We start from the raw sequence: 15,522 nt of genomic DNA, 5'->3' as shown, positions 1-15,522 counted from the left end.
GGGCCTTTTCCGAGTTGCTGTTTGTCTCGGTTTCGAAGTGAGTCTTGGTGCTCAACTATTGTGAGGGAAATGTGTTTGATTTGCATAAGAATTACGCAACTCATTTCCATTTGAATGGTTGTGCATAGTACTCGCTTTGAAACGGAGGCATGCAGCAACTCGAAAATGGGCTATTGTAAGACATAAGATTCCTAAAACACAACCCAAAAATTTATAGCATTATCGTTGACAATGTCATATCATGATTGCGACCCCTCGTCTTTTGATCCATCTTTTGAACTTGTAGCTCACAAGTTCAAAAGATGGATCAAAGACGAGGGGTCGCACTAAATATGCAAATTTGTAAGGTTCTCGTTGCCGTCGCCGTTGTCGTTGCTAAAGCTCCCTAATGACAGTGTGTGCTTGGACATTGCTATGATTAACAACCGATTTTATTCCACTGATTTAGCTACGACAAGGACGGCTCAGAGATATCGAATCTGTCAACGACAACGTCAAAAATGTAAGAAATAGATGTATATTTGAAGTACGTACGGGTTATAGACGAAATGGAGAAGGGATCCTCGCGCTTGTGTGCACAATTAGGGAGCTTTAGCAACGACGACGGGAACGGCATCGAGAACGTCATCTCAAAACATAAATTCACGTTATTGCGATCACTTCGCGACTATTCCAGGCTTTTTAATATGACAAAGGTGTGGCAGTCCCTCAGGAATGAAACCGTTACGAGCGGCGCTTAATTTACTTAGGGGAGAAAAACGAAAATTTATCTCCCAAGTGCTGACGTCCTCCATAACACCTCAAACTTGGTAATTTCACGTTGATGCTTTGCTGACGACGGCAAAGAAATGGACAAAAATGAAAAACGCACGTGCAGGGCGTGCAAAGCTATTGTTTTTGCCCACTGAATATGCAAATTTGTAACGTTCTCGTTGCCGTCGCCGTTGTCGTTGCTTAAGCTCCCTATTGTCTCTTTTAGACACCTGAAAGATTCAGTTCGCTTCAAAGGAATTCGATCCCATGACCTCTGCGATGCCGGTCCAGTGCTCTACCAACTGATGAGCTATGAAGTCACTCAGTTCGGAGCAGGGGGCCGTTTCTCGAAAGTCCCGAAAACGTTTCGGGCCCGAAAAGCTATTTGTGAAACTGCAAACCGCTTGTTTTGAAAAGCCGATCTTTTAACATGTTTTCAAGCTAACTAAAAGAAACATGTCCGTGAAGTTTGACGACTTAAATCCTGTCCGTTCTTGAGATACAAAGGGAATTGCGGCACCCGAAACAGGCCGAAAAGTTTCGGGACTTTTGAGAAACAGGCCACAGGTCAATGTATTGGGCTCGTGTGTTCCCGATGAAACCAGCTGATTTTTTCAGGTGTCTATAAGTGACAAGTGCTTAAATTGTGCAAAATAAGTGCGTTAAAAATGCCCAAAAAAAAGAGTCTTTAGTTAAGGATAGAGATAACCGAAATAAGCTTAACACAACGCTTCAATGTCTCCATGACATCATTTTAAGGTGACTGAAAAAATAGGCACTCATTGCGTACGTGTGGTAGTGCAGTAACTTGACACAGTGCTTAACTCCATAACTGTCAACTGAGCTGCGCTTTGTTTTCCAGGATATTCAAGTTGTCTTTGCGTAATATGTAGCTCTAATTTTACGTGATAATGTTTTGGTATCGTAGTTATTATAGTGCTATGGTAGATGTATTAAGGTGGCTGGAACCGGTTTCACTACTTTCAAGGACCTTTTTATTAGAAGGGTTGTCACTACAAAACTGTATCACGAAAAAGAAATGTTATTGTACCATATCAAACGCCAATTGTTACTTAACAAAATGCGCTCACTATTTTGACGTTATAGGTTACCATGGCAACATGAAAGCTCTCCAAAAACACCCTATATTTCGTCTTTACTTGCTTATATCTTAAAAATGAACTCGGTGACCCCCATTCTTTATTGTAGAATAGTAATTAGCAATTTGACATAGGACTATCTGCAAAGTTAAAAAAAATTCTTGGAAGCCAATTAAGAGCTACCTTAAATTTTCGAAAAATTAAGGTAGCTCTGAATTGGCTCCCAAGAATTTTTTTAAACTTTGCAGATAGTTCTATCTCAAGATGCTAATTACTATTCTACAATAAAAAATGGGGGTCACCGAGTTCATTTTTAAGATATAAGCAAGTAAAGACGAAATATAGGGTGTTTTTGGAGACCTTTCATGTTGCCATGGTAACCCATTACGTCAAAATTGTGAGCGCATTTTGTTAAGCACTAATTGGTGTTTGACGTGGTACCATAACATTGCTGTTACGTGATATAGTATAGTAGTTATAACCCATCTAACAAGAAGGTCTCTAAAAGTGGTGAAACTGGTTCCAGCCACCTTAAGTAAATAGCCTGCACAAGTAAATCGCAAAAACGAAAGTGATACAGAATTCAGAGGCCGCCTGTGATCAAGTTACCTTGCAGTGTTTACACTAGCAACTCACGAAATAAAGGATACATCTGTGACAAAATAACGGCAAGACACTTGGTTTTCGTTTTTTGTTAGTTACATCTTTTTTCCTTTCAAGTTTTATAAAGTTCGACAACAAATGTGCGAATTCAATAATTCAACGCAAAGATCTCAATCGTCAACTCTTGATGTTGACCATTGTTTAATTTCTGCAAAGTCAAAAACTCGCTCTCCTAGACGAGGCTACTGATTTATCACCATGTAATTCCATCGTTTTGGAAACAGAAACTGCTGTATTATTCATCAGCGTTACAAATTCCTGCTGATTTGGGGGCTCATTTGCTGAAATTCAAGCATGCTTCCAACAGACCTGTTTATTTTTTGTGATTTATTCACGCGCTGCGGGCCTATTGCTGCCACGGACTTACACTCTGACAACTCGGTGACATAGTGCACTTACCCTGCACCACCACAAAAACTATGTTGTACGAGCGAGGGATAATAGTCTAAGTATGTTCAAGTAAATAGTTTTGAGCGGATATAGTCCGATTGTGTGTCCAGGCTTGGCTTCTTTGATTCATGAACATCTACATGTAATTAATAGCCCACTTTCGATATATTAAAATTCAGTCCTAAATAAAAGACATCATCTCGAGGCTCTGGAGAATAAACTCATACAAATCCTTATATTTATTCCCCAGAGCCTCGAGATGATGCCTTTTGTTTAGGACTGAATTTTAATATATCGAAATTGGTCTATTCTTCTAGTCCCCAATGGAGACTGACGTCATGACGATATCGAAACGTCGTGTTAAACTTTTCTTTGTCCTTTCTTTATTCTCAAATGTTTATCTAAATCTAATCTAATTTAAGTAACAGAAAACATGTAAAAACAAGTAAAAAAAAAGGAACACTGTACCTGTTCTTGATCGAGCTTTTGCTGCGTTTCCTCCAGCCTCTGCTCCATTTCTGTCGAAAGACAACAAGTTTTGATGGTCACAGAAACGCGAACAAAACCTAAACCTGGCAGTTGTGAGAACGGGTTGGAACCCGCGATCTCCCGCGCGAAAAGCCCATTTGCTCAACTAACTGAACCACTGGTCGTCGGTCAGAGTGCGACCAAGCCAAAAAGCCACTCGCGGAAAGATTCGTGGAGACATGGTGTCCAGAGGTCGGTTCCTGAAAGGTGTAAATAACTCTATTCCAGAGATAAACGTACGTACCGGAATAATATTCCGGCATATTTACCCCCGGAATAGAGTTATTACACCTTTCGGGAACCGGCCCCTGGTGGTTAGCGTCCCGGACTCGCGATCTCTGGATCGCTAGTTCGAAGCCTAGCATAGACCCATATCACTCAATGTCCAAACAAAAGATTTTGCCCGTCGAACCTGTCATTCAATGTGAGGCTGGACGGGCAAAGACAATGCAAAGACAATGCAAAGACAAAGCCTTTATTCCCCAAGGACTCCAAAATGGCCGCCGAGTGATAAAGGTGAATTGTTGCCGTTTTCCTCTTCTTGGACAAGTTCTCAACTTTACTCCACAATGTCTCTCTCCACCAGGCCCCCAGTTGTTCAAACGATGGATAGCACTATCCGCCGGATAAATCACTATGCAGTGGATAAGTCATAACGAAACCAATTGTGCCATCCATTGGATAGTGATTTATCCGGTGGGTAGCGTTATCCACCTTTTGAACAACTGGGGCCAGGTGTATAAATGGGTACCAGACACGCTGCCTTGTGAGGGTAACCCTGCGATGGACTAGCATCCCATTCAGAGGAGGAGGGGGGGGGGGGGGGGGGGTTCAAATCGATTAATTGCGTGGGTCAATTGGCCTGAGAACGACTTTACCTTTACCTCATGTCAAATGAGAGCAGTGGTATTCTAATACTTGGCCAATCCCATAGAGTGGCAGAGAGATGGGTCCAACACAAAATAACTTTAAATTTTGAGCTGAAAGCACCGAGGCATGCCAAAAGAATTATGATATGACTCCTGCCACTCGTTCCTTTGTAAAGGTGTCTGTCCAGAAATGACATGAGGTCTACCGCCCCCCCCCCCCCACCCCACCTCCTCACCCGACAACGGTCTCCGACAACCGGCATTGAACAGTTTCCCTACCGTTGACTCTGCCCCGAACCAATACTCCCAAAACAACTGAGGAGAGAGTGCCACAGTTGATATTTCATCTGCAAACACTTTTGAGTAATCTCAGATACATGTAAGGACTGTAAGCTGTTTAGTTTACCAGTTTACCAGTTTCAGCACTTGGACTCCTTCAATTTGACTACTGTCTGTTTTTTCTGTTATGTGGTCTCATCGATCAGTAGTCCATTCAGAAGATTACGCCAAGCCGACCACATTGCTGAAGGAAAGGCCAGACCGCAACACCCGGAACTACATGCCCTACTCTTTTCGACTAGTGTGTCGAATCTTTAACGTTCCACAGAGTTTATGAACATTGAAGAGTGGCGAGACGGGGCCTACGGTTTACAGTCCTTATACGAGAAGACTTAAGTCTTAACCATTTGCAGAAGTAATTACAAAGGCAGCACTTACCCCTCAGTTATTTAAAGACCCTGAGAGTTGGTCCGGCCGGAGTCGAACTCACGACCTCCCGCACGGCAGCCCGATGCTCGACCTACTGAGCCACAGGTGCCCCTTTTAAAAATAAAATTCTCTGGAACATCGAAGAATACACTGGTCGCATGGAGTTGGACGCGTAGTTCCGTCCTTGGTGTTGCGCTATGGCCTTGGCCCGCAAACGAGGAAACTGTTGCGGAAACATTGTTGTAGAAGCAAACATAATATTATGTTTTCCCCGTTTGCGGCCTCATGAAGCATTTGTTGCGGGAGCAACATTTGCTTCCCGGGAAGCAAGAAAGAATGTTACTGAATTTGTTCAGAAACGTTTTTCTTCCTCAGAAAATGTTTCCTCGTTTGCGCGCCAAGGATACATATCGGGAAACAACGTTTCACTTTCAATGTTTCCTCATTTGCGGCGCCTTTACGGGCAAACCAAAAAGTGGAGCTTCTTCAGTCATGCGATCCTCAACTCCTGGGTGGTGAAACTTAAACCAAACTAGACTGACAAACCGGGTTTCGCTGCGCGCTATATTTTTTTAACTTCTAAATTCTTTCCTTGCCTTTCTTATCAACAGTCACTCGCTGTAGTTCACCTAGCAGATTCGATAATTTACTGGACTGTTCCTGTCCAGTGCGTGAAGCCTCGTAGGTTGACTGTTGTAGATTCTGTGATAGTGTTTCCAGTTGCACTCGCAGAGTTTGCAGTTCTTTTTCTTTCTCTTTCAGGGCGGCTTCTTTCTGCAATTCCTTTTCATCAACCGCGATCTCGATCTCCTTAACCTTGGAAACAATACATGGAATATTAACGAAACACTTATTATAAACGTCTACCTAGAGTATTCCTTTAATGGTGACAGCGCTGCCTTTTAAGGATATTTTCACTGACGTCATTGTTTGCGATCTGCGTCATCAACAAACGAGTTTGTTTCTAGGCGACTTGCTAAACAAAAGTTGATTTCAAAAGTTAAAACAACTTGTTTAACCTATCTACTAACTACCCGATTTTAGGCTTATGAAAGTTGATAATCAGCGACATGCTAGCCATGGAAAACGTACAATTTATTGAGAAGCAAAAGCGTGACGAGACCTTAAGCTTAAATTGTCCAGCTAACTGCGAACATCTCTTCTCTCATTCGTCTATAACCCGTATTTCAAATATACATGGATTTCATTCATCAAGTCCTTCACGCGAACAAATGATCCCAACAAATTGACCTGCGACCCGTTTCTCGAAAGTCCCGAAACTGTGTGGGCCATTCTCGGATGACACATTTCCCTCTGATTTAAGTCGCCAAACTTCACAGACATGTTTCTTTTAGTTGGCTTGAAAACATGTTAAAAGATCGGCTTTCCAAAACAAGCCTTTTGGCAGTTTCACAAATGGCTTTTCGGGCCCGAAACCTTTTCGAAGCTTTCGAGAAACGGGCCCCTGCCCCTAACTGAGTACCGGCAACGCAAAGGTCAGATACTTGATATTTTCAGGTGTCTATAAGATACAACTGTTTAAATCGTCCAACTAAACGCGAGGATCTCTTCTCTCGTTCGTTCGTAAGCTCCTTATTCTATTTTCGTAACATACAGAAATATATTCATGTTGCGCTTGATAAAAAAAAAAAAAAACTCGAAGGTAAAACAAAGGATAATTATGACTTCCTCGGAGTACACAGAACACGCCTACCTGGGGGATTACTTTTGCACGAAAATCAAACGCAGTCAAGCGAACCGACTTTAAGCACGAAGACACACTGTAAAAGGGGTCGCCTCACGCTATACTTTTGTTCGAATACATTCAAGCACGACTGCTAATCCACGATGGCGACCAACAAGCACCAACACAGAGATCGGTTCCCTTGTACACCCTTCGACAACATTACCTTCTGATTATATTTTGTTCTCATCTCTTCTTCTTTGGCCAGTAAAAATGTCTCCGTCTCTTTCGTTTTCTTTACCAATGCTTCTTGAAGTTCTTTCTCTTTGGCAGCCAACATCTCATCCATCTTTTCGTTCTTGTCCTTCTGCATGAGCGCCACAACCTCTGCTTTGTCTCTTTTTAACTTCTCCATCATTGCTTTTCTTTCATTTTCCTCCCCTTTTGCCGCGGCTTCAAATTTTGCCGCCAATTCTTGAATCTAAACCACAAAGAGCCAGCGACTAAAAATACTGTAGAAGAGCTCAAGCATGCGTGATAACAATTTATCTGGGTTAACTTATCCCTTGAGCACAATCAGACCGTAACAAGTAGACTATACGGGCAGTTCCTCTTTCGCCGCTTATTTTGTTGAGAGCGAGAATACAAGCACGAGAAAATCGGGCGAAATCTGGTTTCAAGGATTCGCTCGCTCATTTCGCGCAGCCATTTTTTCGCGTGCGTGTCTTCTCCTCGCGCTCGACTACATATACGGCGAAAAAGGGGCAGCTTGTGGTCTAGTAATTAGAGAATACTCGGAAAATTCAAAATGTTTAGTTGGTTCCTCACGTCCTGCACATAATCTGTAATTTGGTCTTTTTATGCAAAACGTACGGGAGGAGCGTGTTCTTGTCTATAAAGCTGTCGTTTTTTTTCCGTTTCTATTCTCGACGACGTTGTCGTTGTATTTTCTGTTCCTTAAGTAGTTCCTGCGATCACGACGCATTGCGCATTATTGATATCATACATGTATGTAAGTCGTCCATTAAGGACCGTGCCTACTAATTAGGTATTTTTGCGCGGTTTACTGAATATGCGGGAAAGGAAGATCTCAACAAGTGTTATTGAAATCTAAAAATAAAATTGGGGGTAACCACGCATTTTTCGAAGATGCTGTAATTAATCGACAATATTTGTAAAAAGCTTTAAAATACGAAGCAATGAACGGCGTTCTTTTCCAAACTGAAGCTTAATTATCTCTGAAATATGCATGGTTGCCCCCAATTTTCTTTTTGGATACCAAGATCACTTGCTAAGTTTTGCATTCTCCCATAGCTTTGAACCGCGCTAAATATTATATCCCTGTAATGATAAGCATCACCCACAGAAAGTCCGAGTATCTCGAAATACGCAGAACGTATGCGCAATATCAATAGCAGGCACCGTCCTTAAGCAATTGCTTTAAGTCGTAACGAATAGATCTAAAACGTGAGTTGACTTTCTATGTCCACGTTGTCCACAGAATTTCAAATTTGGCATTTTATGTCAACGTTTATCAGTGGGCGTGAATAAACGACGTGAATAAATGTGCCAGTTGGGCTTCATGAGAGCTATTGTTGTTCTTCTGTTCTGTCGTTTAGTTGATTGTGTTTCATTGGCCTGAGTGGTCAATTAAGTATGTATTGTCGTACAATATGTACTGTAAACTTCTCTTATTGTAAAATAATAGTCTCCTTCTTCAAGGTAGTTGCTCAACATCTGTAAATAACAAGCAAAGACTGAAAATAATGTCCTAAAATTAAACAAGCTTCTTTGATTTTTGATACTGAAAACGTACATTTCAGCCTGACTTTCGCCGTTCGCCGTAGAAATCGCTGAATCTCTATTTCGTTACAATGTAAATGGGCAAAAAACATGAAATGTACGTCTAACCTCTCTCTCTTTTTTCAGCTCCGCGATTTCTCGTCTTTTCTCTGATTCTTCCAGTTGTTTCTCCATCTTCTGAAAGAACTCATCTTTCTCGTTCTTCATTTCTTCCAGCTGAACGTTACGGTCATCCAGAGCTTGCTTCATGTCGTTCATGTTCTTCACTGCTTCGTCCTTTTCTCGCAACGCTAACTGAAGGTTGTCCATCATGTCCTGAATGGCCACCTTCTTCTCTTGTTCCAGGCGAAGTATCAGCGCTTTAGCTTCCCTCATTTGATTAGAAATGGTCTGATCCTTTTGAAGGGATTGCTCCTAAATTGATTCAATAGAGCGGTTTTCAATTGAGTGCCGAAAGTAATTAGCGAATTGCTTTGCTTTACGACTACTTCACTCAGCGATTGGTTCAAATTTCTCGCGCCACTTTTTCAACCAATCAGAAGTGAAACCAAAACCAATCGTGGCTTGCGCGTGCACATTTTCCCGCGCTTTGTGTCGGCTACGTGTAATTACTTCTAGTTTTGATTGGTTTGTTGGATTGTCTCCGTCCTTTTTGATTGGCCAAAGTAATTACTTTGGTTTTGGTTTTACGACACTCGACTGAAACTCGCTCTAAAATTCAATGAATCACAAATAATTACCGTCAAAGATGAATTCTTCCCCTATCAACAAGCGATTTCCGGTTACCCTTCCTTTCAATGGTTTACTGTACAGCTGTATCAGACAGCCGGAGGGTCGGCTCTCTGGTCAGTTGGCTGGTCAGTAAAATGTAGGGATAATTTTTAAAGGTAACGTAATGTAAGGTAATATTTTTTTAAGAACAGAGACAGACGAAGCTCAGCCGTTCAGTGCGCGGCTTTCTGAGCTGGAAGCTGCCATTTAGTTCCCCGTCTATTCCACTGACGTCTGTTTCGACTTTCCTCTGATCCGTGTGGCTGTAGCTTTGAATACCCGTAAAACGGAGCATTGACGGGGGAAGGGGCAGGGGGGAGGGGGTAAAAGGTGCTCACTAAGGGCCACAAGTTTATCAGTTTCTCTAGTTCACTGTCACCTATTACCCTTATGAAATAAGGACCTTTCCATTTACCTTTTACTGTGGTGCTGCACGGTAGTTACATAGATACTTAATTTATCACTCCCCATAGGGGATTTTGAGGGCCAATGAAACAATCAACGAAACGACAGGTCAGACCAACAACAGCTATCAAGAATTCCAAAGTGGCTTGGGGCAAACCAGTTGCAGCTGAGAAATTGAGAGCAAGAGGCAAACCAGGTGCAGCTGAGAAGTTGAACCAGGGAATACCAGGATCAAATTCAACGAGTGGTCTTGAATGAGTCTTGAACCCGGGATATCCGGATCTCAAGGCAAGCGCCCTTACCACTGAGGCCCCCCCGTCCCCAACTATCCGGATATTTTTGAATCCGCAACCTTTTCTTTCCGGATTCAAAAATATTTCCATCCACACGTAGCGTATTCAAATCGAATTTGCCAGTCCACACGTATCCGAAACGTATCCAGATTTACTCTAGAACTCAGGACTCCTCAAGGACACAGAGGTAACAGAGCATGCGCAATAAAGTCCTCAGCAGCCATGTTGAAAATTGATTTCACGGCAAGGCTCCATCTTGTTACGTCGTCCGGATTAAAAATATCCGGATTCGGCGTCCACACGGTTCCGGATTCATATCGGATTCAAAAATATCCACTCTGGACAGTGTATTCAAAAAGTTCCGGATTCGTCATCGAATATTCGCCGGATACGTGTGAACGGAAGGCGTATCCGGAAAGAAAAAAGTTGCGGATTCAAAAATATCCGTATACGTGTGCACGGGGCCTGAGTCGCACCATCTCCATTGCTATAGTGGTTTATCAACTCGTTTGATAAAACGAAATTTTCGAGGTCGGTCAGTGGGCCACCCCGTAGTCACTAAAATTAATCATTCTGTCTGAGAGTTAAGGTGATGTTACACGAGCCGATTTGTAACGCCGATTTTTAATCTATGTTACACGAGACGGCTTTTAACGCAACTTTGTTGCGGCAACGGTATGTTACACGAGACGATTTTTAACGCAACATTGCTCGCAACACTTGAACCCAGGCTCCTGCTCGACAAATATGGTGGACAATGAGTTAAGAAGACGGTGGCTGAAAATCAGTCAGGTTCTGTTGTTAGTGGGCGATTTGGAAGACGAAAAAAGAAGAAATCGGGAACGAATTATTTGGACGAGAAGTTGGATTAGACGGAGGGAGGAAAGAGGGGTATATCATCAGCTAATAAGAGAGTTAGCTCTTGACGATGTTGCGTTAAAAGTCAGCGGCGGGGCTGTTACACGCACCAACACCACAAAATTCGGGCAACAATGTTGCAGGTTTTTGAATCGCTTTCAAAAACCTGCAACATGTTGCCGAAACAAAATGTTGCGTTAAAAATCACCCTGTACACCCTGTTACACGAGGCAACTTTTAACGCAACAATGTTGCATTAAAAATCGGCGTTAAAAATCGGCTCGTGTAACATCACCTTTAGGCCCCGTCCACACGTATCTAGACATTTTTGATTCCGCCAGTTTTTCTTTTCGGTTACGCCTTCTGTCCACATGTATCCAGCGAATTCGCTGGCGAATCCGGAACTTTTTGAATACGCTCTCCAGAGCGGATATTTTTGAATCCGATATTAATCCGGAACTGTGTGGACACCAAATCTAGATTTTTTTTTATCCAGATGACGTAACAAGATCTAGCCCAGTTCCTTGCCGTGAAATCAATTCTCAAGATGGCTGCCAAGGGCATTTAATTACCTATTTTTGCGTTCAATTACCTCTTTTCTGCACTGTGTTACCGAAAAACTGTACTTATCTCAGCCAATCAGATTGCAGAAATATTTTCACATTATTATAAGGAAAGAAACAGGGGAACCAAGAGGTACATGTTCATTATTACACTGTACCTTGTGCTCTGTCAGTTCCTGTGCTTGTTGGTCCACAACAACTTGGAGATTTTCTATCTACAAGCACAAAACCCAGCATATGAAAGAGATTACATGTATAATGTAACATCACCATGACATACATGTACATTGTATTGCAACCACGGCGATACCAGAAATTCAATCACGAAATATGACATTTCCAAGACTACATATCAATGTTGATGCAACAGGTTGCACATGTACATGAAGAGCACACCTTTTCCAAGAGTCCTTGTTGTTTCAACTTTTCTTCATCACTCTGCGACCCTTGAGAAAAATAATCAGAGGGTAATGAGCACAAAAAAAATCAGCTTGTCCGGTTAAAATTTTGTTCTAAAAAATAATCTTTTAGAATATAAATGTACATGTAGGAGTCTGTAGACTACATAACTGATGGAATTAAGATGTGTGTGCAAGGTGCTCTGACAGACAGGAGACATGAATATGAGGTACATGTTCATGTAAAAAGGAATGAACTGTCCACAGGAAGCAAAGACAAAGATGAACCACTTACCTAACCCTGCATCTATGGCATCAGTGCCTGACATTACACGAGATCCTTGCTGCTTTAATAGCTGGACCTGTAAAACATAAAAACGTAGCAATCATTGAAAAGATGTATTTTTCCAATTATGTCTCAGGGATACTATGGAATAAAATATGAATGTATGTACATGTACTGGATAAAAATGAATGCTCGTAACAGAAGTCAAACCAATACCATGTGAAGACTCCACTACTGGGCTATAACAGACGCATGGATTTTATTGTGTTTGGAAGATACTGTAATAAACTCACACAAGCATTTATACAGTACATGAGATGTACATTGCATTGCCAAAGTACATGTATGAGAGAGACCAGCCTGAAGGGTCTTTGGCAAAGTTCTGTGCATGTTTTGTTTACCGAAAAAGTTAAAACCCTACTTGAAGTTTAAGTAGTTTTTTTAATAACCTGAAAACCAAAAGAACACAAGCCCTCGTGTCCATGCACATGTACACAGTAAAGCATCAATCATGGACAAAGATGTTGAGAAACGTCAGCTTTGTGCAAGCTTGACAAAACTGAGAATTCTCACACCCCCCTCCATTACAATCAGAGACAGTACAATGATACAATAATTATTGCACACAGGGAGGGGATCCTCTATGAAAAAAAAAGCAGACACAGTATCATTGGAATTTTCAGTCCATGAGTTATGTAAAATTAAGATTAATGCATATCAGGTAGTCACACCACCAAGGTTTTTTTCCATATCAAATCCATGGAAGTTGTGACACCTACATGTATGTACATGTACAGTATAGATACTAAAAGAGGCTGGCCAACTTCGGTACAACAGGGCTTGAAAGTAACGAAACAATCCAGTTGCAAGTTCGCAAATTTTAGTTGCCAAATCGTTGTGCTGCATTATGTTGTCAGCGGTTTAGCAAAACAAAATATGAGCCCATAATACTTGTGTGTAAAGAAACTGCAGAAAAGGGTGAATAATATCGAAGGAACAGAGTTGTGCACATAACATCACAGCTAAAATTAATTATGCTACGATTACGGTCTCTTCAGATTGAAAGAAACTTCACGGCGAGAAACAAAATAATTTTGTCATTTCTTTATTTACTTCAGCAAAGGGAAAAAATTCAGTCGCCAATGCGACTGTATTGGTCACAATTTCCAACCCTGTACAAGGACATAAAATAATGGGCAATGCTTATAAAACGTTATCAGATGAAGTGTACATAAATGTTGTTATTCAATAACATTATCATACAGTTTCCAATTTGCCGTAAATTTAAATACTAGAATACTAGAATAGAAAAGAAATTCTGACCTGTGTTTGCAATGCCTTTATGATCTCTTCCTTTTCATCAATAGATAACTGTAGTGTTTCCTCCAAGTGCATCTTAGCTTGTTTCTCCAACTCGATGGTCTAGAGTTACAAAGAGGACATTGAACAACTTATAGATGGTTAGTGTTACAAGACCCAATGGAACAGATACCAACAACAGGGTTAAAAGTGCACAATTTTCTATATTATAATTATATGTACATACAAAGAAAAGTTGTCTTAAGCAATGTACATAAACCAACTGTCAAGTCAGAGTTATTAACAAATTTTGATTTATTATTATTCACCAAAGTGGAGATGAATAGTGATGGATACAGTATAAATTATTTACTGAGACGTGAAGCGGCAAGGAGGCAAAAGGTGAAAGGGAACATACAGTGTGTAGGTGATGTTTGAGTGGACGTTAGCCATCATGATTTCGTGGGTTAATTGTTTGGCCCAGTGACAAGTAAAAACAAATCGTCATGTGTTTGAGTAACATACACTGTAAGATATATACTGTATCTACTTTATAATTGGGGTTCTTAAGTCCTGTATTCCATAGAAAGGTCACTATATAATACATACAATGTCATTGTCATACACATGTACTACAAAATTAATGTACGTGTAATAACTAATTTATGACCCCCTCATGAATAAGTAAGCTGAAACGATGAAAAGAGCCACCCAAAGTCGTGGCAAAAGAGTGTGCACAGCTGGTCAATTTGCCAAGTGCCAGGCCCTTAATGAACCCCCCTGCTACTGGACCCAAAATGGAAGGCCACTAAATTGCTTTGACTTAAATGTGGGAGGCATGGTGGCCTCATGCTTAGAGTGCTTGACTCCGGATCAAGTGGTACAGGTTCAGGTCCTGGCCGGGGACATTGTGTTGTGTTCTTGGGCAAGACACTTTACTCTCACGGTGCCTCTTTCCACCCAGGTGTAGAAATGGGTACTGGTGAAAATGCTGGGGGTAACCCTGCGATGGACTAGCATCCCATCCAGGGGGGAGTACATGCAGAAATACTCCTAGTCGCTTCATGCTACGGAAAGCAGAGATAAGCACCGGTCTGATGGGCCTTCTGGCTCGTAACAGAGACTTTACCGTTACCTTTTTTTAATTAAGTGTACTTACTGTAAGGTTTCTTCCCTTCTTAAAACTGTTAAAGAACTATTAAAATTACATACATGTATTTTAATTCAAGCAGTTCATGTACGTGTACCTCTTTCATTTCAGATATTCTTCTCAATGCCTTATCTTGACTTTGAGTGAGATTATTCTTCAAAGAAGAAATCAGAATAAAAGTCAGCAATGCCAAATTACAGTACATTGTTGAACAACATTTCTGAAATGCTTCACCAAACTTTGTGTAATTAAAAAATAACAAGCACATATCAAATTCAGCTGAATAATTGAATCAAGTTACAGTCCAATAAATTATGATATATTGTACAATCATGTACATGTATTTTAATATACCAGTTCATCAATCAATATGAAATAAATACATGAACTAAGTAGCATTATTTTTGTGCTGCAAGATAACTGTTTTGTCAGGAGCTGGTACTGTATGTTTACCTGCAATTTTTCATTTTCTTTCTGAAGATTCTTATATGCCTCTACAACCTGAAAAACAGAAGAAAAACAGGATTAATTTTCACGAGTAAGATGCCTACATGACTTGTATGATCGCTATTGATAAAGACCCCCTGAAGCCAAAAGTCTTTACCACCTTTGTCTGCATTGCATCAACTCTACTATGTAAATACTGAATTTCTTTTATATATTTTACAAAATTCAAATAGGTTTGCCTTTGAGTACATATTGGACTAACAACAAACTACTGCACATGTAGTTAAGACAGTATCACAATACTGTCTACTTTACATATACAGTACAATGTTACAGTAGCTCTTGGCAAAATATTAATATTTAGACAATTGCTGTACCTTTTTCAAAGACATCGCTTCCTTTTCCTCTTTAATAGCCCAACTTCCCATACAGGAAAACATGTTAATGACATTTTCAACCAATGTCCATGAGATTAATTGAAGGAAAAGAAGAACTTAGGACTCATTTATGATTTAGGACAAAAACAATCTACATTTGTGTCAATCTAAACATTG

At 40.8% G+C, this 15,522-nt stretch overlaps 1 protein-coding gene across 3 annotated transcripts in view; it reads right to left on the bottom strand.

The window, feature by feature from the left end:
- The window catches only part of LOC137968051 (golgin subfamily A member 4-like), a 39,644-nt gene that overhangs the window by 16,744 nt on the left and 7,378 nt on the right, over positions 1–15,522 (bottom strand). For 2 of the 3 annotated variants that reach the window (XM_068814671.1, XM_068814672.1), the window contains exons 4-13: positions 14,975–15,022; positions 14,619–14,675; positions 13,396–13,494; positions 12,082–12,148; positions 11,785–11,834; positions 11,547–11,603; positions 8,607–8,912; positions 6,922–7,176; positions 5,608–5,827; positions 3,375–3,424 (exon numbers count right to left, since the gene is read on the bottom strand). In XM_068814671.1, the coding sequence (XP_068670772.1) occupies positions 3,375–3,424; positions 5,608–5,827; positions 6,922–7,176; positions 8,607–8,912; positions 11,547–11,603; positions 11,785–11,834; positions 12,082–12,148; positions 13,396–13,494; positions 14,619–14,675; positions 14,975–15,022 (1,209 nt within the window). Of the gene's footprint in view, positions 1–3,374; positions 3,425–5,607; positions 5,828–6,921; positions 7,177–8,606; positions 8,913–11,546; positions 11,604–11,784; positions 11,835–12,081; positions 12,149–13,395; positions 13,495–14,618; positions 14,676–14,974; positions 15,023–15,345 lie in introns of all 3 variants that reach the window. The other variant, XM_068814673.1, reaches the window with a different exon arrangement.

This window comes from Montipora foliosa, chromosome 8, assembly GCF_036669935.1.
Source record: "Montipora foliosa isolate CH-2021 chromosome 8, ASM3666993v2, whole genome shotgun sequence".
Lineage (NCBI taxonomy): Eukaryota > Metazoa > Cnidaria > Anthozoa > Scleractinia > Acroporidae > Montipora > Montipora foliosa.
This window is presented reverse-complemented; position numbering and strand designations above follow the sequence as displayed.